The 23,471-nt window shown below is 58.2% G+C and overlaps 1 protein-coding gene across 5 annotated transcripts in view; it reads left to right on the forward strand.

Annotated features, from left to right (window-relative positions):
* PSD (pleckstrin and Sec7 domain containing) overlaps positions 1-23,471 on the forward strand; it is a 49,551-nt gene that overhangs the window by 23,313 nt on the left and 2,767 nt on the right. For 3 of the 5 annotated variants that reach the window (XM_042787202.1, XM_032981969.2, XM_042787143.1), the window contains 10 exons: positions 7,044-7,244; positions 7,733-7,813; positions 8,374-8,486; positions 9,305-9,363; positions 9,916-10,005; positions 19,654-19,697; positions 20,981-21,159; positions 22,021-22,091; positions 22,685-22,842; positions 23,186-23,330. In XM_042787202.1, coding sequence (XP_042643136.1) covers positions 7,044-7,244; positions 7,733-7,813; positions 8,374-8,486; positions 9,305-9,363; positions 9,916-10,005; positions 19,654-19,697; positions 20,981-21,159; positions 22,021-22,091; positions 22,685-22,842; positions 23,186-23,330 — 1,141 coding nt within the window. The remainder of the gene's footprint in view (positions 1-7,043; positions 7,245-7,732; positions 7,814-8,373; positions 8,487-9,304; positions 9,364-9,915; positions 10,006-19,653; positions 19,698-20,980; positions 21,160-22,020; positions 22,092-22,684; positions 22,843-23,185; positions 23,331-23,471) is intronic. The other 2 variants (XM_042787306.1, XM_042787370.1) reach the window with 2 other exon arrangements.

The raw sequence follows: 23,471 nt of genomic DNA on the forward strand, positions 1-23,471 counted from the left end.
AGGGAGAGGTGCAAGAAGTTTCCTCTTTCCCCATCACCGGTGCTACCAACTGTTTAGACTCTGAGTGGAGCTGACCATGAAACTGAAGCTTCCCAAGTAGTCTGAGGAAGAAGTGGCTGAGCTGATTGCTCAAAGATTCCCATGAGCTGGAACCAACGTCTCCTGGAGCCTGGCAGGATTGATCTGCTCAAGCAGGGAGCATCAATGCTCCCACTAAGGGGCATTTCATGGGAATTGCTGGAGAAAGGAGCTAAGGAACCTCTGCAGCTGCTGTAACACAACATCACCCATGCCAGTGGGGCCAGAGCAGGGCATTCACCGCTACCCACAGACATGCAGTACAGACTGGTTGCCACCAGCTCAGTGGCACCAGACAGGGGAGCTCTGTGGTGGAGGCTGTGCTTTACACTGCCTGTCAGTCTCAGGGTTGTCAGAGGTGACCTCAGGCTGCAGGACTTTGGCTGGTGATGAATGCCAGTAGGACTAGGCCTGTGTGTGCTTCCCTGCAGTCATCCCCCTTATGCACCCAAAACTTTTGGTGTTAATTGTTGCAATGGTTGGGGTTGGGGCCTGGGTTGGGGATGACCCTGCATCTCAGTCTCTCTTGGTGACAGGAATGGACAAGCCTGTGATGCCATTGCATTGCTGGGGAGATGCAGTGTCCCCCGCAGCCGGTGGCCTTGGTTCATGCAGCTTCATGGCTCACTCCAAGGCTCTGGTGTCCCTCAGCACGCGATAGTCTGAGACCATGCTTTTATCTTGACCTTGTATGTGGGAAATGTGCCAAAGTGCAGACCCAGCAAGGCCTCCCCGGGTACTGGGATGCCTGTGCCTCCTCTGGTGACCTTGGTTGAAAGGGAGGGAGTAGCGGCTGAACAGCAAGGGTCGCAGTGTGGGACCCTCTCCCTGTCCCTCCATAGCAGGACACACCATGGTGGCACCCCCAGTGTGGGGCAGAGACTCCATGTGTAGGTTATTGCCTCATTTGGGTGGGAGGTGAAGGTGTGCAGGTACCCCACTCTCGCTGGGCAGAGGGCTGCAGTTAAAGCAGTCTGTCCGTGGGGCTGTGACAGTGATCCGCAGAGCATACGTGGGGGAAGATCCCTCCAGAGCTGGGGGGGTCCCTCCGGGGCTGCCAGGGCTAGCCGGGAGCAGATGGGGTGCTGATGAGATGGAGCGGGAGCTGGGGCAGCCCTGGGGACTGCAGGGAGGTCGCTCCTGCTGTGGCAGCCAGACTTTTGCAACTGCTGGTGCAAATTGCCAGACTTTGCTGCGCTGCCGGGTGCATGCAGGCGCCCAGAGTGCCACCTTGCTTGCTGCAGTCCCATACACAGGCAGCCCGGGGTTGCCAGCCCCGCAAGCAAGCACTGCGGTTTGTGGGGTGCTAACCCCAGAAGGATGTAAATGGGCAAATTGCATCTCCCTGGGGGTGCATGCCTCCTGAAATCCAGTCGCTCAACTTCCCTTGCCCATCCTACTCCTCCATAGCCAGCCTTGGCCCCGGGCAGAGCCATGCCGGTCCCTGAGGAGTAGCAGCAGAGGGAGGGGATGTGACTTGCCCCCCTCATGCGAGAGGTGAGCGAGGCAGGCTCTGCTGAGACCTGAATTGGGGGCATTGCCTAAGATGGGGCAATCCCCTAAGATGGGATAGAAAGAAGGGCAGGCAGGAGAAGCAGGAGGAAAGAGGGGAGGGGGGGCTGAAAACCACCTGGTGAAAAGGACTAAATACCACAGTGGGGGGCTGCACACCTGGACCCTCGCTAGAGGGAGAGCTCGGCCCTGGAACTGTGGCTGTGTGGGAGGATCGAGGAGCCCTTAGGGCTGGCAGCCACCCCAGGCGGAGGATGTGCTGGGAGTCAAACCTTCTTTCCTGCCAGATCGCGGCTGCTAGCTTGTGCTGGAGCACCGGGGCCCTGCCAATAAGCTCCACTGTGTTTCTTTATAAGGTCCCTTTTGTTACTGCAGCAATCCGTGAGCCGATGCCCCTCTCCTCCCTGAGGCCACCACAGGTCTCTGAGCTAGCCTGAGCTCCCAGTTGGCACTGGGCAAACTGGTGAGATGATGCCCTGAGGACTGTGCCCAGTTTGGGGCTCCGTGGGGTGTGATGTGGGAGGCTGGGGGTGAGGGCTGAACAGAGGAAGGAGGGAAACGAGGAAGGGATGGAGACAGGGGAAGGGAGGGATGGTGAGGGGTGGGAGCACAGGAGGGGGACAAGTCTAGAGCACAGGATGAAGAAGAGATCTCCCCACAAGCACTGGCATGGCAAGAAATGGGGCACAAGCCTGGGAGGGATTTTCCCCCAAGCATTCCCATGTAGAGCCATGAAGGGCAGCGGGAGCTAGGACACAGGACGTATCATCCCTCCATGGCATGGAGGATGGGGGCAGCAGGCGGGGTCCCAGGGCTGGCAGGGGTGCCCACAGAGGTACAGGCAGCGGGCACATCCCTGTGGGATGCAGCCCTTTGTGTCAGGTGTTAATTCCAGCCCCCGGGTCTGACCTGGAGCCCCTAGGCTGGGCTTTGCCCAAGAGTCCGAGAAACCTGTGTTTCCCTGCGCTGCTCGCATGGCATCTGTGTCTGAAGGAGAAGACAATCCTCAACCCAGCAGGTGAGTAACCCGATTTTAAGGCTCTCAGCTGACTGCAGAAATTTTTTGGTGGAATTTCAGAGTCTGCCCCTGTCCTCTGCAGGAGTGGTTGTGCCCCCAAAAAGAGGGGCTGACAGGATGGGGTGATGGAGGATAGGCAGGAATGTCTAGAGAGGGCTGGTGCTGCAGGGGAGGCTCTGGAAGTCTGCAGAAAAACAGGAGTGAGGAGGGGCACAGCTGTCCAAAGTTCAGTCCTACATGGATCTGACAGCAGTAACACTGGTGGGTGTTGCTGTGGCTGGCTGATTTAAGGACCAGGTTGGACTCCAGAGCTGCCAGAGCAGGACCAGCCCTGCCTGTGGTTGGAGGCTGGCCTGGCTGACCTTCAAGTGTCCTCCCAGCCCTAACTTCAATTCTGCAAGGAATGAACCAGCCCAGATCTTGGCTGTCATAAATCAAAGTCGCTCCGCTGAGACCGATGGAGGGAGCTGCGTTTACTTAGCTCAGCCAAAGATCCGGTCTGGTACATTCTTAGCAGCAATATTAGGCAGCCTGGGCTCTCTTGGCAGAAGCGTCAGGCATCTAGCCATGTGTGCGGGGCATTGCACATCGAGGGCAGAGTACTGCTCTGCCTCATGCACGTGTCCCTCACAGACTCAGACAAGTCTCTTTTCCCTGTCCCTTTGTGGTACAGGGTGAAAACCAGCATCCCATGGGGAACAAATGGCACTTGGACTGTAGCTGGAGGTTTTGAGTTTTCTACAGCAGATGTCTCACCTAAAAATGTGTCAGGCAGGACCTGGACAACCCAGGAGCTCAACCGCACAGCCCCAGCTGAAACCAATGGCCTCCTGGCCTAGCCTGTCCTCAGGGTTGTCTCTCCTTCCCCACTCCTGGGGAGCAGGGCATTGGTGCAGGAAGGTGCATGCTGATACATCCCTACTGGCAGCCAGGAGCTGGAAGTCAGGCCTCCAGGACAGGCTTTGCTGAGCTAGTGCCTTATTGTTGCCCCCCTATCCAGGGGAGAAGATTTGCTCCTGGTCACTGGCAACCATGGAGAGAACATGGTGCTGAGTGAGCCCAGTTTGTGGTGGCAAGGTGGAGAGGACTTTAGGGCTCCTCCAGTGACATGCTGCATTGCAGCCAGGGAAGGTGCTGTGGTCTCTCCTGCCAGGTGCCAGGCAGTTGACGAGAGGAGGAATAGTGGGGTGAGACAAGGATCTGGTGCCAGAAAAGGAGTGTTTGGCCCCAAGAAGGAACATCTGGGCCCTGGAAAAGCATCTGGCCCTGGAGATGGAGCGTCTGTGGTGTGGTGACCCTGCACAGGACCGTGGTCCAGCAGCAGCTTCCCAGGGCTGGGAGCACAACATGGTCCTTGTGCTGAGCTGGGGCGAGAGGTGATCGGTGAAGAGCCCTGTCGCAGGGTGAGCCCAGAGCTGGATCATGTGCCTTCCTCACAGAGACCCCCAGCAGTGCCTCGGCACACCGACACAGGCAGTGGGGACTCAGCTCTCTAGGGAACACCACTGAGGTGGCAGGGGGACCTGTGTTCCCAGCAACGTGGGGGGTAGCAGTGGCTGTCCTAAGCAGGCAGCGGGGGGAGGGATAAGCTAGCTCTGGGTCCGCTTGGGGATGACTCATTTCAGGCATGCTGAGGATACTCGCACAATACCAAATTTGCTCTTTATTCCTTAAGTGTGGGCCAGTTCTCGGGTTGAAAATATATCTAATCTAAAAAATATTATCTCAGTGTTTCTTCAAGCCAAACTGAAATGTCACTTTAGAAAGTATACTAAAAAAAAAAATAAAAACCCACCCTGAGACATTAGCTCATTGGCAAGAAAATTAGCATCACCTCAGTTGTCTCAGACATGGACACATCTCTGTTCTCCACTTGCTTGAGGATTGGGCTCTTAGTTTTCTCTCTTTAAACTGCACATTCTCCAAGCCAGCTGGGGCTTTGAGTGGTGACAGACAGGTGCCACGAATGGGGTACTCCCAGCCTATATAGGCTGATGGTCCCTATTTAACAGGATGAGAGTGGCTTGAATGTTGGAAGAAAACCAGTTGCATGGCATGGCTGAGTAGTGCCTCATCCTGAGAGCAAAGTTATGCTTTGCTTGTGTAAAACCCCAAATCAGTATGGGGACTTGGTGAGGGAGGAGAGAGCAGATCCCGATGGTAGAGTTGCTTTGAGACCCAGGCCGTGATCCCTGCATGCTCATTGCAAGAAGCAAGGCAAGAATTGCAGCTATGAGTTGGGAACCTGTAGGGAGATAAAAATGCTGAAGGACAAGAGAGGTTCTGTAAATGGCCCCATGCCTAGATGTTCATCAATAGGTAGGAAAGCTGAGGACCACGGATTGAAAAGAGAGGTCACAGGGAGAAACTCAGAGCTCTGGGTTTGCCCCCAGAGGCTCCAGAAACTGGCCATGTGAGAAGGACATCCTCTCAGGCAGGACAGGCAAGGTCCAGAAAGGTAATCAGGAGTTTTTAGTGATGGCGGTTGAAAAGAATGAAAATATCTTCAGAGGGTGACTGAGCAGCCACTTGTTCTGGAGGTGCAGGTGGAGCATGGGGAGTGGTGGAGGGGAGGCTTTGAGTTTTGTAGCTCAGCCTGTGGCTGGAAAAGCAGCCTTGGAACTGCTGGGCTGGGAAGGGGACAGTGCCTGTACCCTTGTGATAACAGATAGAATTTTAGCGAAAAATACAGTCACCACAACCCATGGCTGTTAGGTGCCAGTTGCTGGGTTGGATTCATCTCCTCTGCTGCTGGGAAGCAATGAGCCCGTGAACCCTGTCCTTGGCTGAGGGCACAGCGGCTACAGCCACACAAGGAGCTGAAGTGGGGCCAAGGTGGGTGCCCAGCACTGACCCAGCAGCACCCAGCCTGTTCTGCTGGCAAGCGCTCCTTGGGGCAGCTTTGGCCCTGCCAGCCAGTGGAGGCACAGCTGGAGAGCAGCAGGAACCAGGGCCCATGCCAACGGCACCTTTGGATGCAGACACCCTATTTTAGGAGGAGAGGTTTTTAGTCAGGTGGGAGGGGTGCCCACAGAATGGGGTGTGCTGGTGCTGCGGACGGTGATGTTGGAAGTCTCCTGCCCAGTGCAGCGCCCCAGAGCAGGCAGACTCAGAGCTGGTGAGCTCCTAGTGACCTTGTGGCCACGCTCGTGGCTGCTCCCACCAGGGTAGCATGGGGTGATGGACAGGCCCCCTGGGAAAGGCTGGGGCCAAATGGGCATGGATCTGCCCTGGGACACCCATCCAGGTCTTACTATAATCAACTGCCCAGCACCACCAAGTTCAGCAGTGGTCTGAGCCAAGTGCATCTCCCCAGGGAATTGCAGGGTGTCAGAGCTGCTTTCACCAGGGAAGCGTCTGGCCCACAGGTTTGAGCACAGAGCAGCTTCCCTCGCCGCATGACGGCTGGGGCTGCCAGGAGGCGGGGAGGAAGGTGCCTGAGAGCTCCCCAAGGCACAGGGCAGCCTGTCAGTGCTGCTCAGGGATCCCTTGGGACGGGTAGCGCTGAGCAGCAAGAATGCTCATCCTTCGTGGAAGAAGCAGAGCCTCAAGGAGATTGGCCTGGGTAATTGGCTCAGGAGAGCAGTCCTCTTAAAAGTCAATTAGAGACTTTTAAAAATAAATCGGACTGGAACATTGAGAGAGCTGCCAGAAAATTTGGGCGAGGTCAGAGTTGCTTAACGTTCGTTGTTGATTAGATTCAACCAGCTTTTTGGTTGGGATAACTTCTGCACTGCTGAGTCAGACTGCTTCAGGGGCTAAGCCAAGAGTGACTCCTAACATGGCCATTTAAGGCATGGTGGGCTGAGAACTGATGGGCAGCCTGGAGAAGACAGTACACCCCACTGTGAGCTGGGAGGCCGGGGGGTGGTTTCCTTCATCTTTGCCCTCTCTGCCTCAGTTTTCCCTTCTGTGAAGTGCTTTGAAGTTGGTGGGTGGGAAAAGGCGAGCAAAAGTATTATAGTCACTTTGTCTCGGATAGAAACTGCACTTGAGAGCTTCACAAGGAGTTTGTCCAGGTTTAAAAAAATCAGTGTGGATCTGTAGGACAGCACGTGATGTGCACATGTTTCTGCTCCAAGTCTGCTATGGCTGAGCTTGGCAGAGCCTGAGCCCACACATGCAGTTTCACAGGCGTAGGGTGGGGGACTTTGGAGCCGTTGCCCTGTCTCTCCAGTTTAGACATGGGTTTGGGTGCCTTGGTCCTGTCATCAATCACTGGAGCTGTCCTGTCACCTCACCTCTCCTCTAGCTGCATCCCCAAGCCTTCCCTTAGCTCTCAGACCTGACCTCGGAGTGTCTCTAACCAGTGTTGTTCATCCTGGGTCCCAGTAGCTGCTTTCCAAAGCAGGATGAGGAATGTGCGTTTCCCAAGAAGCTGAATGAGGAGAAGATCTGTAGGCAGGCTAACCTGGAGTGTCCCTTCCCATTGCAGCGACCACCCCCTGAGCCAGCTGATTTTGGACTCAGACTCGGAGATGGACAGCATGGAGCAGCTGGCCCTGGGCAGCACAGACACTCTCTCCAATGGGCACAAGGCTGACCTGGAGGCTGCTAAACGCCTGGCCAAGAGGCTCTACAACCTGGATGGCTTTAAAAAAGCAGATGTGGCCCGTCACTTGGGGAAGAAGTACGTGTGGGTATTCACAAGGAACGTTCCACTCTGCAAGGGACCCACCTGCACATGTGGTGCACCCACAGCTGCTGCCCTTGCAGGGCACCCCACTGGCAGGGAATAGCTGGCAGGACCCCTAAGCCCACTCCCAGTGACTGGTACATCTGTACCAGGTGTTCCCCCTAAAGGTCTTAAAACTTAAGAGACATCCAGGTTTTGGTACCTTCCTACCATGACTACATCTCTGATGCTTCAGAAAGGTGTTGGGGCTGGGGGACAGCTAGTTGACCACTTGTGGGCCCTGCCAACTCTAGCTTCTCCAGTATTCCCACTGGATCTGTGGGTGACTTCTCTGAGTTTCATGGGAGTGTGGTGTGTCTCTGACCTCAGCACACTTGCCACACCCCTGGGGAACTTCCAGCCTCCTAGCATCCACCCCACCATTGTGTGCCTTTGCCTGTCCTCACGGTCTGGTCGATCCCATTCTTTCCCCCCCTTTTCTATTTCAGCAATGAGTTCAGCAGGATGGTGGCAGGGGAATATCTGAAGTTCTTCGTGTTCACAGGGATGAGCCTGGACCAGGCTCTCAGGTCAGAGTTGAGTGCATGCATGTACATGTGCACGTGTGTGGTGGCCACCCGAGTGGGGTCACTGCAGACCATGCCCTCTGTAGCTCCACACCCACACAGAGATCTGCAGGAGCAGGCAGACCCCATGGCTGCCACCTGGAGATCCTCTTATGTCTTGAATAGTGGACGGTGATTCCCAAAGTGGTCTCTCAGCCACACAACCAAGAAAGAGCATCCCTGGTCTTAACTCAAAGCTCAGTGCAGTTTGGTGACAGTCAGGTTCACTCAGGACTGGCATTCTAGGCCTTGAGCCTGGACACTCCTGGTGTTACCCCCACCTCCTTTCCTGGTGTAGTTCCTGGGGCTGGCTGCAGGTCTCTGCAGTGTGCTGGCAGGGTATAGTGCTGTGGGCTTGGAGGGGAATCCTGCAGTGGGATGGGAGGGATGTGCAACAGCAGGACTTCATCCAGCACACAGTGGGGTCTCCAAACCAGAAAGCACAGCTCCACTACTGTGCAAGGTGTGTTGGAGAAGCTGCTGGTGGGTTTCACGTGTGACCAACACTGCTGCTGCTTCTTCAGGTCCTTTCTAAAGGAGCTGGCCTTGATGGGAGAAACACAAGAGCGAGAGCGAGTGCTGGCTCATTTTTCCCAGCGCTATTACGAGTGTAATCCCAACGCCATCTCTTCAGAAGGTAAGAAACTGTGTATGTGTGTGTGTTTCAAGTGAGCCCATGCATCCGTCAACTCGGTGAAAGTGCTTAAACTGAAATCAGAGAGCAGGCTGAGAGCCTGTACTGACGCCTTAGGAGACAGCCCTGGTTATGGAGATGTCATTTCCCTCAAATGACAGATGCTTTATATATTTAAAAACAAAAAACCCAAACCTGCTCTGGTTGGATGATGCATAATTAGGGCTCAACCCATCCTTAATTCTGACCTTGAGCAGATTAGCACAAGAGGCAAGAGAACACCCTCCTCACCAAATAGACCCCAACTCTCAGACCCTCGGCTCAGGGAACAGCCAGGTGAGAAAACTTGGGTGCCCGGCACTTGGGGTGGCACAGACACCCACTTTGTACTGTTTCACGTCTTTGCGCCTCTCCAATGTGCATTCACATGCTGGGTCTGCTCTGGGCTGGCTCTGGGGCAGGTGAGGTCTGAGCTGCCTGGCTGGCAGAGGGCTGTGCTGGTCCCACCTTGCTGTGCTAGGAGCTCTGCAGAATTAGCTGCAGCATCGCTGCCTGGCTGAAAGGGCTGCAGGCTTGGAAGGGGGTTTGTACATTCAAGTTTGGGACCAGCTTTAATTCAGTTGCCTCCTACCTACTCGCCTGTGTGCTGCCAGCACCATGCTGATTGCTGTGTGCCCCATGTGCCCAGGGTGGGAGGGGTGGTCTCGGGGCTGTTTGGGGGCTCAGAGTCCCCTTGCCCTGCCTGAAATGCTGAGGGGATGTAGCACCAGCTGTGGGGCTGAGCCGAAGGCTCTAATTCCTGTCCTGTGCTTGTGCTGCAGACGGAGCCCACACCCTCACCTGCGCCCTGATGCTGCTAAACACAGATCTGCATGGACACGTAAGTTCCCATTGCCATCGGCTCCATCTGTCCCTGCACTGTCTGACCCCACCATCCTGAACCACAGGTGCTGGGGGAAGAGTGAGGACTTGCAAGGACAGAGCCATGTGAGCAGGAGGAACAAGACTCCAGGCCCACGAGGGCTCGTCACCCATAACATGTGGGGAGGAGAAAGGAGAAAGGTTGAATGAGAGGAGGAGCTGGTGAAGGAGAGAGTGGGGCTTTGGAGGAGATGTGCTGAGCTGGAAGATGTGGAGGTGGGATGAGGACAGAAAAGTGGACAGGAAGAGAAGGTGGGAGTGAGACTCCAAAACCAGCTGCCATCAGGAGCAGGTAGCTCCCAACTTAGAAAAAGGCTATTTAAAACTACCAGAGTCCAGGCAAAGCTGTCAGCTTCCCTACACCTGCAAGCAGCCTCCCTGAGACGTGGCTCATCCCTCACCCTGCTGCAGAGATGGGGTGTCTGTTCCTGGGCTGTGGGACCTGCTCCAGCCAGCACCAGCCCCTGGCTCAAAGGTAACCCCCACATTTCTCTCCCCCTGGCTCCCCCAGAACATTGGGAAGAGAATGTCCTGCTCCGACTTCATTGGAAACTTGGAGGGACTCAATGGAGGCACTGACTTCCCCAAGGAGCTGCTCAAGGTAAATTCGGTCGGTCTCCCTGGCCAGCCAAGTGGCAGGAGCAAAAGTGAGAGCTTTGGGCAGGATCACATGGATGGCTATGTGGGATGCAATGAACGGGTCCATCCTCATGCAGGAATGGTGATGGTCCCTTGGCCTGCAGTTTTCCTCCTGCCTTGCTGAGGGGGACATAGGCTTCCCCATTGCCCTAGGAGGATGCTGGAGCTCCAGCTGGGGTCCTGATTCCCTTTCTGCTTTTGCTGTGCCTGCATCGCAGGCAAGGGGGCATCTGTGGTGGCAGCTTCCTAGGTCTGTTTGCCCAGCTGCAGCCAGAGGCCTCATGGTGTCAACCCTGTGGTACTCAGCCCTTCCTGGCTCCCTGGAGCACTGGATCCTAAAGCTGGAGCAAGGTCCTGGGACTGGAGCCATCTCCGGTGGTAGAGGGAACGTTTCTGGTGACATGGGCAAGGCATGGCAATGGGGAGGGTGGGCTGGTGGTTAAGACCCAGATCTGTGAACTCACCACACTGGTGTGACTGGGGGACTCCTGTCTTCTCCCTGCCTGACACTGTTCCCAGCAGGGCTTGGCCAGGGAGGGCAGTGATCAGCGAGCACCTCTGGCCTTGTACTGCTGCACTTCTCTGGCATCTCCCGTTCTCGGGAGGGTTTTCTGAGCTGCCATCTCCCCATCTCAGGTGTTGGGAATAGGCTTAGCTCCTGTGGAATCTGCTGGGCAGAAACCATTGCTGTTGGTGAAGTGCTACAGTTGGCAAATACTTGTGATGTGGAAGATGGGTTCCCACAGGGTGCTGGAGCAATGATGGGGGGAGATGGCCGATGAAAAAAGGCAACAGAGGGTGAAAAGCTGAGCTCCCTTTTCAGCCTCTGTGGGTCTATTCCTGGTTGCATCGCTCACCCCATCATTATGGGGTTACCAGCAGCTCTCAATAGGGCTGTCCTCCCTCTCAGCCCACGCTTCGCCAGTAAAAGGAGTTACTCAGGAAAAATTCTCTAATTTTAAACCTAGCTTCAGAAAAGGCTTTAAACACCCGAAATGGAATAGAAACATCCAAAATCAGGACCCTGAACCCCTGCCCTCCAGTGCTGCTGCACACTGGAGCATCCAAGCTCCACAGGCTCCTTGGTGTGCTCCCTTTGCAGCCCTCGGCGCTCCACAGTTGGCTACCCACACTTTGGGCACTGCCCCATCCCTGTTAAACTTCACCCCCAAAAGTTCCAGCAGTTTAAATAAGTGAGATCAAGTTATCCCATTAGATCCCAGCCACTGGGAAATAGGGCAGCAAGGAAGTGCCACGAAGCTACAAGCTTTCCCTCATGGGTATGGGCCAAGGCCTTTGCTGGGTATAAGGGAGCAGGGGGAGGCTGCAGCGCTGCAGCACAGCCCTGCACAGCTCTGCCTGCAGCCCAGCAGTGGGGAGGCTTCTTTGCTAAAAATGGCCTGTTCCCTCTGCAGCTGCGGTGCTTCCCACCGCCGCTTTTCAGCCGCCTCTGTACAGGAACCGTGCTGGGGAGGGGGAGCAAAAGGCAGTGTGAGGAACCACACGCGGGGCAGGCTGCAGCTCCTCGCCTGAAGCACTGCTCTGCTTTGGGGAGCACCTGCCCATGCAAGGGGGAATGGGGTCCCTGGGCAGGTAAGATGGGAAAAGCACTGTCTGCCTGTGCTGGGGAGGGGGGCTGGCAAGGAACAGCACCTGAAGGGGCTGTGCCCCTCCTGGGCAGCTTTTTCCAGGCTCAGCCAGAGAAGACACCCTCTCCCTTCTGCCCACTGCTTTTGACTACTTGGTGCTTTGGTTCCTGCACAAGCTCGGGGGGCAGAGAAATGGGAAAAGGCTTTCCCACTGCTCTCCCTGTGTCAGCCAGCGCTAACCCTATTACCCCAGGTAGGATGCTGCCTTCTCGGCAGATCAGGCTGGCAGGCTGTGCCTGGGGACCGAGGCTCCTGTGCAAGTGTGCTGCACAGCTGGCTGGCTAATTTTAGCGCTCCAGGAGCACACGTGTTTCCTAAGGGCAGCAGGGGAGGGGAAGGGCTGACGAGCTTCACATGAGCTTCCCAAAGCTCAGAGCTGGGTCATGGGCAGCTCCAGAAGTGCAGAAGAAGGGTCCTGAGGGCTCTTCTAAGCCGGTCTGGGGAGATAGCGAGGGCTGCTACCCCACAGGCTTTAGAGCTGTATGGGTGGTGGTGACCCTCACCCACAGAATTTGCCACTGGGGAATGGGGACAGCAGGGCAGGACCTAGGTGGCTGCAGGGGACACGAGGCCACCATGTCATGTGACAGGGGACAGCATCAGGAATAGATCTGTGGGGAGCCTGGGTGGGCACTCCCCTCATCTCTGGCTGCAGGGAGTCCCAAGACAAATGCAGCACGATGCCTGAGAGCAGGTGGCAGCTTGAGTCAGAGGAGAACTTTATCTGCTACTAGATAATACATGTAAACAATCCCAGTTTTATGCAGAAGAAACGAAAACACTTGAAAGCGTGTGCTTTCACAGCTGAGCATCACGTCCCCCTCACTGGCAGTGCCTTGCTGTGCCCTGCACGGCACTGCTGCTGGAGCTAAGGCAGCGATGCCTTACCGGCACTGATGCTGAAAATCCTTTCCTCTGGCTCTGAAAGCTCCCCTGGAGAGTCATACTCCACAGGCAGGGCTGCAATTTGGGTGTCCTCCCCACCAGGGCAGGGAGCCATGCTGGGGAAATAGGAACCTGTATAATGCTGTGCCTGAGGATGCCTACGTCTGCAGTCTTGGACCCAAACTCCTGTGGCCAAATGAAGGCACCTGCCAGTGCAGCAAGGAAGGAAGCAAAGTGGGATGTCCTGGAGCTGGTAGCATTTTGGTTAGCTCTTGAGATGTTGCTCTTCTCTTGTCAGTGTCATTTTAGCTCAGGCCCCCTGGGATTTCACTCACTGTTGCTGGTTGTCTGTTACATTTCAGATGTGGATTTGACCTTTACATGATTGATCACTTTGTGGAGCCTTAGCTCCTCCCCATCTTCCTTACTCTTTTAGTTTAACCTTGTGCTTCGCTGGCTGGCAGCAACACAGTATGGCCAAATCAGACCTCATTTCTCCCTGATGCTGCTGAGTGATTGCAGGAGTGAGCCAAATCTGTGCCGCCTTTCAGCCTAGGAGCCCAGAGCACTTCACAGATGTTAATGAATTAAGCCTGACAATGCAGTTGGGTCCCTGGGGGAGGAAGGTAGGATGGGCCCCCACCTTCCAGCTTGGAGGCACAACAGCAGGGCTCAGACGCTCAGAGTGATGGGTAAGTGATTAGCAATGTGGGAAGAAAGCCCTGGCTCCCACCTCTGAGCTATAATCACAGAAACACTTGCTCAGTCTAATCCCACGGGCTATTTTTTTTGGCCTGTTTCCCCTGGGATCTGTACACTGCCCTGCCCTTGTCTCCTGTGGCTCCCCCCAGCCTCAGGGGCAGCCCAGCATTTCTGATGTGCCAGGCACCCATGCCCCCTCCCTCTCAAGTTTTGCCCAGTGAGCACTATGCCAAGCAGTTAGTTAGGACAGAGTGGAAAATTTCCCCTTCTCCACTCTCTGCATCTCCTACTCAGTCAAGCCTAACTAAATTACACATCAATCCCCATGCCTTCTGCAAGGATGCCCAGCGCATTACTTCTTCACAGGATGCCTGGAGCATCTATGTCCTGCCCCTAACCACTTGGGTGGCTCCAGCTACCGATTTCTGGCCTGACCTCGAAGGGATGGGCAGGAGGGCTAAGCGCGGGGTGGGCACTGAAGACGGAAGCTCTGAGCACATCTCCCCCGGGCCCATCTCCTACCAGCTCGGCTTTTTGGAGGTCCCTGGGGTGGGCGGCGGCAGCCCTGAAGCCTGCCCAGCTGGCGCGGAGCGGTGGTGCCTCCCGGCCGCTGGAGACGTCCCCACCGCTGCCCCCCAGCCCCATGAGCCCAGGCGGGCGCGGGCACCTGCTCCCGCTCTCCCTGCCGGGGCGGAAGGGACGGGTGCTGGTGCACCGGGGGGCAGCCCCGGCAACTCGTGCGGCCTCCGCGCCGGGGGATGGTGCGGTGTCCCACACCGGGCGGGGTGCTCGCCCGTGTCTCCGCGGGATCGGCCCGGCCCGGCCGGGCGCCGCGGGTCGCCATTGGCTGCGGCGGGCGGGGCGGGGCGGGGCCCCGCCTCTCGGGCAGCAGCCGCCGAGCCCGGCCCGGCCCGGCCCGGCTTCAACAGGCGGCGGCGGCGGCGGCGCGGGCCGCGGCAGGCAGGGCAGGCAGGGCCGCCGGGCACCCCGCCGCCCCCAAACCCCCCCTACCCCCCCCCCCCCCCCCCCGCCGGCAGGATGATCGGCGTGAACAGCATCAACAGCAGCGCGGGGCGCATGCGGTCCCGCTCCATGTGCTCGGTGCGCTACGGGCGCAACTACCGCGGCGTGGAGACCTTCTGCTACGGCTGGCCCCAGCGGTCCCGCACCCTTAAGCCGGTGCTCTACACCGACCTGGTGGTCAGCCGCCTCCAGAGCCGCCGCAAGAAGAAGCCGGTAAGCGGCGGGCCGGGGGAGCGGGGGGGGGGCGCCGCGGGGGGGGGGGTGCGCAGTGCCCTGCGCCCCGGCGGGGACACGGGCGGGCGGGCGGACAGTCAGACACGCCCGGACAGCCGCCCGGCCCGCCCGCTGCGAGAGCCTGAGCGCTGGCACGGATGTAGCGAGCCGCCGGCCCCATCTCCCTCCCCTGCCTGCTTTTTGCGGAGCCGAGCCCCCATCAGCCCCCCCCTCCGCCCCAGGGTCCCCGTCTCCCGCCCTGCCATCCTCCCCACAACCCACCCCGAGCACGGGCGTAGCGGGAGTACGCCAAGACCTGGGTGACATTGCGCCGCTCGCGATGGCTTGACAGCAACGCTTTCACGAAAACATCGCTGCGAGAAGAATCCAGGACAGAGTCGTACCGCTGGGACCAGCCCTCCCAGCTTAGCATAAGTGACAAGCTCTGCGGGCTCCCCGCCAAGGGCTGCGCTAAGCCCTGCCAGCCCGGCCAGGGCAGGCTGGCACCGGGCTGGGGTGGCGGGGAGAGCCACAAGGCAGCGCGGAGGGGCAGCGCCGCAGCCCCGGCTCCCAGCCGAGCGGAGCTGGAGAGGAAGGAGTGGCTGCCTGGACAAAAAAGGGCTTTTTACCGCCGAGAGCTTGGTCGCTGTGAGCCAGCATTCGTTTTGGAGGTGTTAGGCTGGTGTGCATCGCTCCTAGGTGGGGAGAAGCAAACAGGCAGTCTCTGGGTGCGTCCTACCTCGGTCGGGTGCCTGCCTCCGGCGTAGCAGCAAGAGAGGAGTCCTCACCGGTCCCCACGTTGTGGGCAGGATGGGGTGAAGCAGGCAGGACCCCAGAGCCGCCTGGGTTGCCCTGTGGTCAAAGCCAGCCCGGTGAGGACATCGGGGCCATGCCAAGCGACGGTGCTGTCATAGCGCAGTACGGTCTGGGGGCAGCATTAAGTTGTGACGCACTCGGATGGAAACATGCAGTTGGAAGCGAGATGCTGGGTCGCTGCTTCCCGCGTTGTGGGGCTGTGCTGGGAGGGATAGAGGGGGTCTGCTGTCCTGGGGTGGTAGCTGGCTGGGCAAGGAATGTTTTAAAAGAGGTTGGTGCAGCTTATGGTGTTGCTGAGTTGAAAGGGTGAGGCAGGGATGGGTAGCCATCCCCCACTGCCTGCTATTGCTGCCTGCAGCAGGGTGGAAGGTGATGCACAGGACACTGTCCCCGTGGCAGCACATCCTACGGGGAAAAAAATCTGTCCCCACATCGCTCTGCTCTGTGTGCACAAATGAGCCCCTCTGCAGTGGAGGGGAGGGGGGACACAGGGTATGCACGGCAGGGTTGGTGCATGCCAGGTGACAAGTTGTTCTTGAGCATGGGTTGTGCGTGCTGGGCAGGCAGTGGAGATGTGGAGGGGGGGCTGCCAAGGTGAATTAGGGACCTGACATAGGGTGCGGTTCCATCTGACATACAGCCCTGATCTGACTGTGCCGTTTGTATCTGTGCAGCTGGGGGGGTCTGGGTGCCTGAGGGACCTGACAGAGCTTTGTGCCTGTGTGTAGAGAAAGATCTTTTGCTAAGGAAAAGTTGGGGAAAGACAGCACTTGAGCTCTCATATTGAAATGCTGCCAGGCACAGAGAGAGGGAGAATGACTGCAGGGAGGGTGCTTGGTGGTTGTGAAGTCTGTCTTGCGGAATGTCACACATCCATGGCTGGTCACAGGGCCAGCAGGAGGAAGGGGAGCTGTGATCTGCACAGGACATCTTGCAGCACTGAAAGCTGAGCACTGTTGCTTAGCACAGGAACCAGCAGACTGGAAAGGGGATGTGTCCGTAAGAGTTATGATCTGTAAAAGAGGCACCCCAGAAAGGGTTAAAACCCTCTGCTGGATGCCTAAATTCCTTCCTTAACCCTCCTCTGTTACTTGAGTGCTGGGCTACAGTCCTCCATACAGTCTCATCTGTGTCAAAGCTGTGCCCAGGCCAGCTTGCTGCCCAGCTCCCCAAACCAGCACTGGAGCTGAAGGGGAGTGCCTTCCCCCTGCCCTGTTTGCATAGGGTCACCCTCAGCAGTGCTGGTGTGAAGGCTGGGCTGGAGCATCAGAGCCACCTGCCTCTTGCCTAGCACAGCCCCCCAAACCTGGAGACGTCTGCTAGAGCAGGACTCAGGGATGTCCTCTGAGCCTGCTCTCGGGAGTGAGGGCACAAAGAAAGATGTTGTTGATTCAGTTAGAAATCCCACTGGGACAGTATATTCCTAGGTCTCTTTGATGTTGCGCATGTCTAGGGCAGAGCTGGCTGGCTGGCCCGACGTGCTGCAGCAGTGAGCTCATAACTCGGTGATGACAAAAACCCCCAACCACGCTTGGGGCTGGCTGCAGTGGCATGTGGCCAGCACCCTGCTTTGTCTTGGTAGTGCTTGCAAGTTCAGAGGTGCCAAGAGGTGCCGTCGTTTCAGCCCAGGGGGTAAGAATCCACGGAGCAAAGATAGCCTGGAGAGAGGGACCTGCTGAGCAGTGAAACTGGTGACTCTGATCCCTGCCGATGTGGTTGTGAGTTAGGCTTCAGGAGCCCTGCACCGCCTGTGCTTCCCCAGCAGAAATGGTCCGTGCACCAACGAGCCCAGTCTGATGGGCAGTGGGTACTGCCATGGGACCAGAAAAGAGGGATGGACTCTGTGGGGGCAATGCATCTTCTCAGCTAAGACTTGGGCTGAGTGCATCAGCTTTGTTCCTGAGACCGGTGTCAGCTGGGGGTGGCATTTAGCCAAGCAGAGTCTTGGCAGGATTTAAATGTAGATGTAAAGCTTTGCATTGCCCTCTCAATCCCCTCAGCACCCCCGTCTGCCTCTCACTCTGTCCTCCCCACAGGAGTGCTGAGCAGCCCCTGCTCCCTGTCTCTGAGGTGGGGGTACGTAGCAGCTCCTGCCCACAACAGGCTTGTGGAATGCTGTTGGGGCTTGTAGCAGCGCTGCTGGAGCCTTTTGAAGCCACAAGGCAGTTCAGTCTTTGAAGTGTTCGCCGACAGTCCCAGAGTCCAGGTTTTTGTAGCAGAGTGCTCTGCCAGGCTGTTCTCCTGTGCCATCCAGAATTACTCCCCGAGCATCTTCTGACATCAGCTCTTTCACTCCGCATTTTGCAGCAATCCTCCGGCAAGCCCTGCGTGGGGCTGGGGGCCACAGTCCCCTCTGGTATGGTGCCTTGCCCTGCCCTCCAAAATCCCTGCTCAGCTGGCTCACGTCTCCCTTCCTTGGGGACAGAGAGGTGACCCCTCTCTCTATTGCCACTGAGTCAGGTGGAAGCCAAGCCACACGTCCCATTCTGCCCGCTCTTTCTGAGGAGCTTTTCTGTAGTTTCCAGTCCTCACTTCTCTGTGCTAGTTTTTAAGTCTCCTCTTTGTGCCTGTTGGTTCTCAGCATCTTTCAACTGCATCCCCGGAAGTGAGTAAGATGCCTTCTGTTTCCCATAGTGACTCCTTATCATCTACATCGGTTGGGCACACCTGCTTCTCTCCCTTCTCTGCTCCCAGGTTATGTTCTGCAGGTCTTTGGATTAGTTTTTTCCCCCCGGGCTCTTCTCTAGGACTTTTTGCAGCCCATACTCCACTGGCTGCCTTGCTGCCAGCCTGCAGGTAGCCCCTGCTCACACCTCAGCATCCTGCCCCTCTGGCGCCGGGGCTGCATGAATGGTGCTGGGGTGTAATCTCCTCTCAGGCGCTGAGGCTGTACCCCTGCCACGAGCCTCCTGTCTTCCCAGGAGACAATTCAACCCTGCTTTCTGCCTGCTAGGCTGGGGTGATCCCGTTCCTCCTCTGAGAAACGAGCTGGTGCTCTGCCAGCGTTTCCCTGCTGGGGAAGTGCGGGAGGAGCCGGGTCCCCGCTCTGTCCTGGCCGCTGCGCCTCTCGGGGGAGTGATGGATGTCCCTTCCCCAGACATCGCTGGGGCCTGTCTGCTGGCTGGATTTCCTGGGCCCCTGCATGCCTCCAGTTGTACTTTCTCAGCCACCAGCAAGATCTCTCGGCAGCAGTCTCCAGCCTAGTGATGGATGTTGACAGCTGCCTGAACAGCCTGTGCAAAACTCGATTATTTTCCTCTGAGGATGATGCCTTCCAGACCTTGCGTTGAAGTCCTCTGTGAGCACTGTGTTGAAACCCTCTTTGGAGCCTCCCAGCTTCTGGCTTGCACCCAGCTTGGACTGGACAAACGCTTGGGAATGGGGCCCTGGAGCATCCTGCTGCAGGCAGGCTTAGCTTCTTCCTGTGTAGAGATGCAGGCGGTGGGTCCTGCTTGATGGTGTTCAGGTCCCCAGGGAGGGCAGGATGCTTGTGGGGTGCTGGGGAGGGTGTAGGGACAGGCCACAGCCACCCCAAGCAGCAGCAGCCCAGCAGTAGGCAAACACCCATCTTGCCTCGACCAGCCACGAGGTCCTCTGAGGGCCTCGTGAATGACAGTATGTTGGTGTCTCTGCAAGTCCAGGGCCAGTGCCATGCTGAAATCTTTCCCGAAGCCTAAGTGTGCTCCTGTGGGAGCATCGCTGCTGCAGAGTGCCATTTGCTGCCATCGGCCCGTCTCTGCCATCCCAGGACATGCGCTCCACGGCAGCTAGGTCGCTGGCTGTGGTGTGTTGTGGTACAGAGCTCCTGGAGGCCCTGGAGCAGGCTGAGGTCCCACTGCGCAGGGCGCAGGCATGCACCACTGAAGTCCAGCCTGAAGGCTTGTTGTCCTCCCGAGGCCCAAGCCTCGGGAAAGTTGTCCCTTTGGCCAGCCTGGGACACCTTGGAGTAAGGAGAGGCAGCTCTCCCATGGACTTGGAAATGTTTGATGCACCTCAACATCATGCTGCTGATGCTGTGCCACCATCACAGGCAGGTAGAGAGGGAAGACAGCCAGAACCATCCCCAGCACTGTGTATATGCACCTGGGGTATGTGTGGGGTTGCAGGTCCTGTGGTGCCCAGAAGGTGTCTATAGCCCTGAAACAAGGTCATCTTGCTGGCCCAGCCAGGACGGAGCTGGACCAGGATGAACTGATCTGGGGTTGCCTTAACCTCCAGTGTCCCTGAGCCAGCCTGGCATGCCCCCTCTGTCCTCTGGAGCAGCCCCCACTGACCCACCACCACTCTCCTGCTGACCCCCCCCCTTGCTCTTCTCTCTTCAGGCACTGTACGGCTCCATCAAGAATGAGAAGCTGCAGTGGGCCATGTGAGTATTCCTCCCAGGGGATGCTGCCTTCCCACTGGAGCATCGCCCTGCCCCATACACCGCATGAGCCGTGATGCTGCGGGGCGGGTGCTCCTGCGAGGATGTGGGACGGAGAGGGAGCTCAGGATGGGCTGGGATAGGGTGGCAGTGCAGGCAACGTCCCCCCAGCTGCCCCCAGCACCTCCATGGGGACGCTTTCCCGACATGCTGGGGGAAAGCTGCCGGAGACCAGCTCCCCGTGGCTTTGGCATTTCTTTGTGCTTTGGCGGCTGTGCCTGGGGTGGGAGTGGGCAGGCTCTGGGGGGGGCCGTGGCTGTGCCAGGGCCCTGCAGGGTGCCTGCACCCTCGCCCACAGCTGCCATCTCCAGCAGCAGGAGTGGCAGCACCCGCGCTGCGGGGATTAATCAGCCCGGCGGTACCGCCAGCACTGAGCCACTGCGCTCGGGCTGCTGCCATGGAGACGCTAGCAGATGCTGAGGGGTTTAATTAGCAGCGAGCAGGTCTGAGGGAGGGGGGAGGCAGCCTCTCTGGGCTCCCACATCTTCCTGCCGGGTGAGGGGAGCAGCACCGATGCAGCCTGCCCGCAGCAGCCTGCCTGCAGTGCGAGGAGCCATGACCTGGAGAGAGAGTGCGAGCAGAGGCCTGCCACCTTCTGCTGCCAGGGCTGCCTACGTCCTGCCCCCATGTGCTCCTGCCCCAGGCTGGTGCTGCCCAATGCCTCCCCACTACAGGCTACCCGCACCCCTTTGCTGGTGGCTCTGAGCCTCACAGTCCGGCTGCTGCCCTGGAGCCGTGGGGACTACAACCTGGGTATTTCTTTGGGGAAGGTTCCTTCTAGGCCCTTTCTGCTGCCAGCTGGGGATCTGTGAGCTCATACACCATGGGCGAGGGGGCTGTGGTAGTGCCAAGCCCTGCAGTGCTGTTCCTCCGTGGCCCCTGGCTTGTCAGCCTGGCTGGCATCAGTCCCAGCCCTGTTCAAAAAGGCTCCTTGCTCCCTGGGGCAGGCAGGGGCCCCACCCTGAACTGGTAGCAGACACCTCCATGCCTTGTCTTTTGAGGGGCCAGGCAGCACCACAGCTGCCTAGACAGCCAGGGGCACAGAGGCATGGCTGGGTTTGGGATGCTTGCCAGTGGTGATGGGGGACTGCTCAGCCTGGTCTGCTGCTCCTGGCCTCCCTTACAGAAGCCAGGCCTAGAAATGGCACCAGCAAGTGGGAAGCTTGGTATTTGCTGTCCCCAGCAAGGTAACAAACCCTTTCCCCACCCAAATTTGTGCCTGCCAGAGATGAGGAGGAGCTGAGAAAGTCCCTCTCGGAGCTGGCAGACCCCAACCCGAAGTCCATCAAGCGCATCAGCAGCTGCAGTAACCCCTTTCTGGACTTCTCTCAAGACTCCAGCATCGCCACCTACAAGCATGGACTGTTAGTGCGCAAGATCCATGCTGATCCTGACTGCAAGAAAAGTAGGTGCCTGGGGAGCCCAGGGGAGGGACTTGGCTACGAGAGAGCACCAGTGAGCTCCAGAAACCCAACAGGGAGCAGGGCAGGAGTCACTACGTGACATCTGACTGTAGCATCATGACAGCTTCCAGCATCAGCTCCCTGTGCCCTGACTGGCTGGTTGTGCTGGGCATAATTGAGCCCCCAGGCTGGGGAGCCTGAAAGCCTCTCCCTGACCATCCACCTCCACCATCAGGGTTAGGCAAAGGCCGAGATGGCAGCAGGCAGTGCAGCCCCTGCCCGAAGTGCTGGGAGGGGACAGGCAGGGACGTGGGCTGGGCTCCCCAGGGGATGCACCCTTGCTACGCTATGGCAGGGACAAGGGAATGTGTCCTGTGGTGCAGCAAACGAGCTGCACAGCAGGCTGCCGCTGGTTGGGCACTGCCAGGCACGTTCACCGTTTCCACTGTAAAATCCCCTCTAAGCCCTGGCCATCTAATGCCGCCTTGATCTGATTAGATGCAGCTGCCTTCCAAAGCCAGCATTACCTGGCAGGCAGCGCAGCCTCGTCCCTGTCCCCGTCGCTGCGTGGGGAGGCAGAGGTGAAGCTGAGCGCGGGCGACAAGGAGGGGAGGAAGGCGGGGAGCACAGCGGCACTGGCCCCGGGGGGCAGCAGGCAGCCCCCCTGCCAGCAGCACCATCTGCCAGCCACGCGGCTGGCACGGGCTCAGGTGCACGGGGACAGTCCTGGCGTGCCGCCCATCCCTGGGGTGGGGTGACGTGCGTCGTGGCGGGGCTGACTGAAGGAGGATTGGGCGGGGGGGATGCCTTACCCCTGCTTGGCACTGGGGTTGATATCTGGGCTGCTCTCTCCACCCTGGCAGCACCCCGAGGGAAGCGTAGCTGGAAGCCCTTCCACGCCATCCTGAAGGGGATGATTCTGTACCTGCAGAAGGTAGGCAGCAGCGGGGCCGCCCGCATCCATGCCAGGGAGAGGGGTCATCTCCAACACAGTGGGGAGGTCACAGCAGTCCGCAGAGCAGAGAGGTGCTCCAGTGTGCAGCATTGTAAAGCCTGGCCTTAGCAGACTCGGCACCATGCCTGCTTGAGCCTTTGCTTGAGTATCTGGTGGCATCCCTTTTCCTGAAGTGCTCAGGCTGAGCCTGGGCAGTGAAAGCAGCTGCCGACTGAGGGCCCTGTGTGCGGGAGCTTGGCTGGGGAGAGAGGAGACACTGGGGTCTTTGCTCTGGTCGGGGAGGGGGGGCGGGTTGTGCTACACATCCAGTTTCCTGCAGGCACCCACGCTGTCCAGCTGCGGGGCAGTGAGGAGCAGCCACCACGCTGTTGCCAAGCCCATGCACCCGGGTTGTGCAACCTCTCCCCAAGGGTGTAGCATGAGCTGGAGGCAGAGCCCACAGCAGCCTGGTGAAGGGTGATCTGCAAGCCCCACTACTGCCAGCGCTTGCCTGCAGTTTTCATGGCCTCACAGGGCTGACTCATGGTGGGGTGCATCCTTAAGCTGGCTCTGAAACACCCCGTGATTCGCAGGAGGAGTACAAGCCAGGGAAGGCACTGGCAGAAGAGGAGCTGAAGAACGCTATTAGCATCCACCATTCACTTGCCACACGGGCATCTGACTACAGCAAGCGACCCAATGTCTTCTACCTCAGGACAGCTGACTGGAGAGTTTTCCTCTTCCAAGCACAGTGAGTCCCTCAGGATCACCGGCTGGGCCCCATGCTGGGGTGCAGGGGCTCATCTGACTGGGGTGGAGGGTGGCATGGGGCTTAGGGCCACATTGCTATCTCTTGTCGTGGTCCTTTCTGGAAGAAAAGGGACATGGTGTCAGCACTGTGCTTTGTCCATCTCCTCTTCTTCCCACCCCAATGAGCTCACGATGACCCATGTTGCTGGGGCCGGAGCCCCAGGTGCCATGGCTGGCCAGGACCAGTCCTGGGGGACCCAGATTTGTCTGCAGGACAGGTCCCTCTGCCTGTGACAAAGACAGTGCTACTTAGAGCCCATCCGTGGTTTGGATTTTCTCCCCAGGAACCCCGAACAGATGCACTCGTGGATCACGCGCATCAATGTGGTAGCAGCCATGTTCTCTGCACCCCCCTTCCCTGCAGCTATCGGCTCCCAGAAGAAGTTCAGCCGTCCGCTGCTGCCCAGCTCCTGCACCAGGCTGTCCCAGGTAGGCCATGTTGTGGGGACAGCCAGGAGCATGGGACAGACCCTCCAGATCTGCTGGTGGCACTGTCCCCTGGAGAGGGAGCTGTGTGGTCCCACAGGCCCAGCTGCCTCCCAGTGGGGTGCAGGGCTGATGAAGCATGGC

The sequence above is a fragment of the Tyto alba genome, unplaced genomic scaffold (assembly GCF_018691265.1).
Source record: "Tyto alba isolate M040663 unplaced genomic scaffold, T.alba_DEE_v4.0 Super-Scaffold_1, whole genome shotgun sequence".
In the NCBI taxonomy this organism is placed as follows: domain Eukaryota; kingdom Metazoa; phylum Chordata; class Aves; order Strigiformes; family Tytonidae; genus Tyto; species Tyto alba.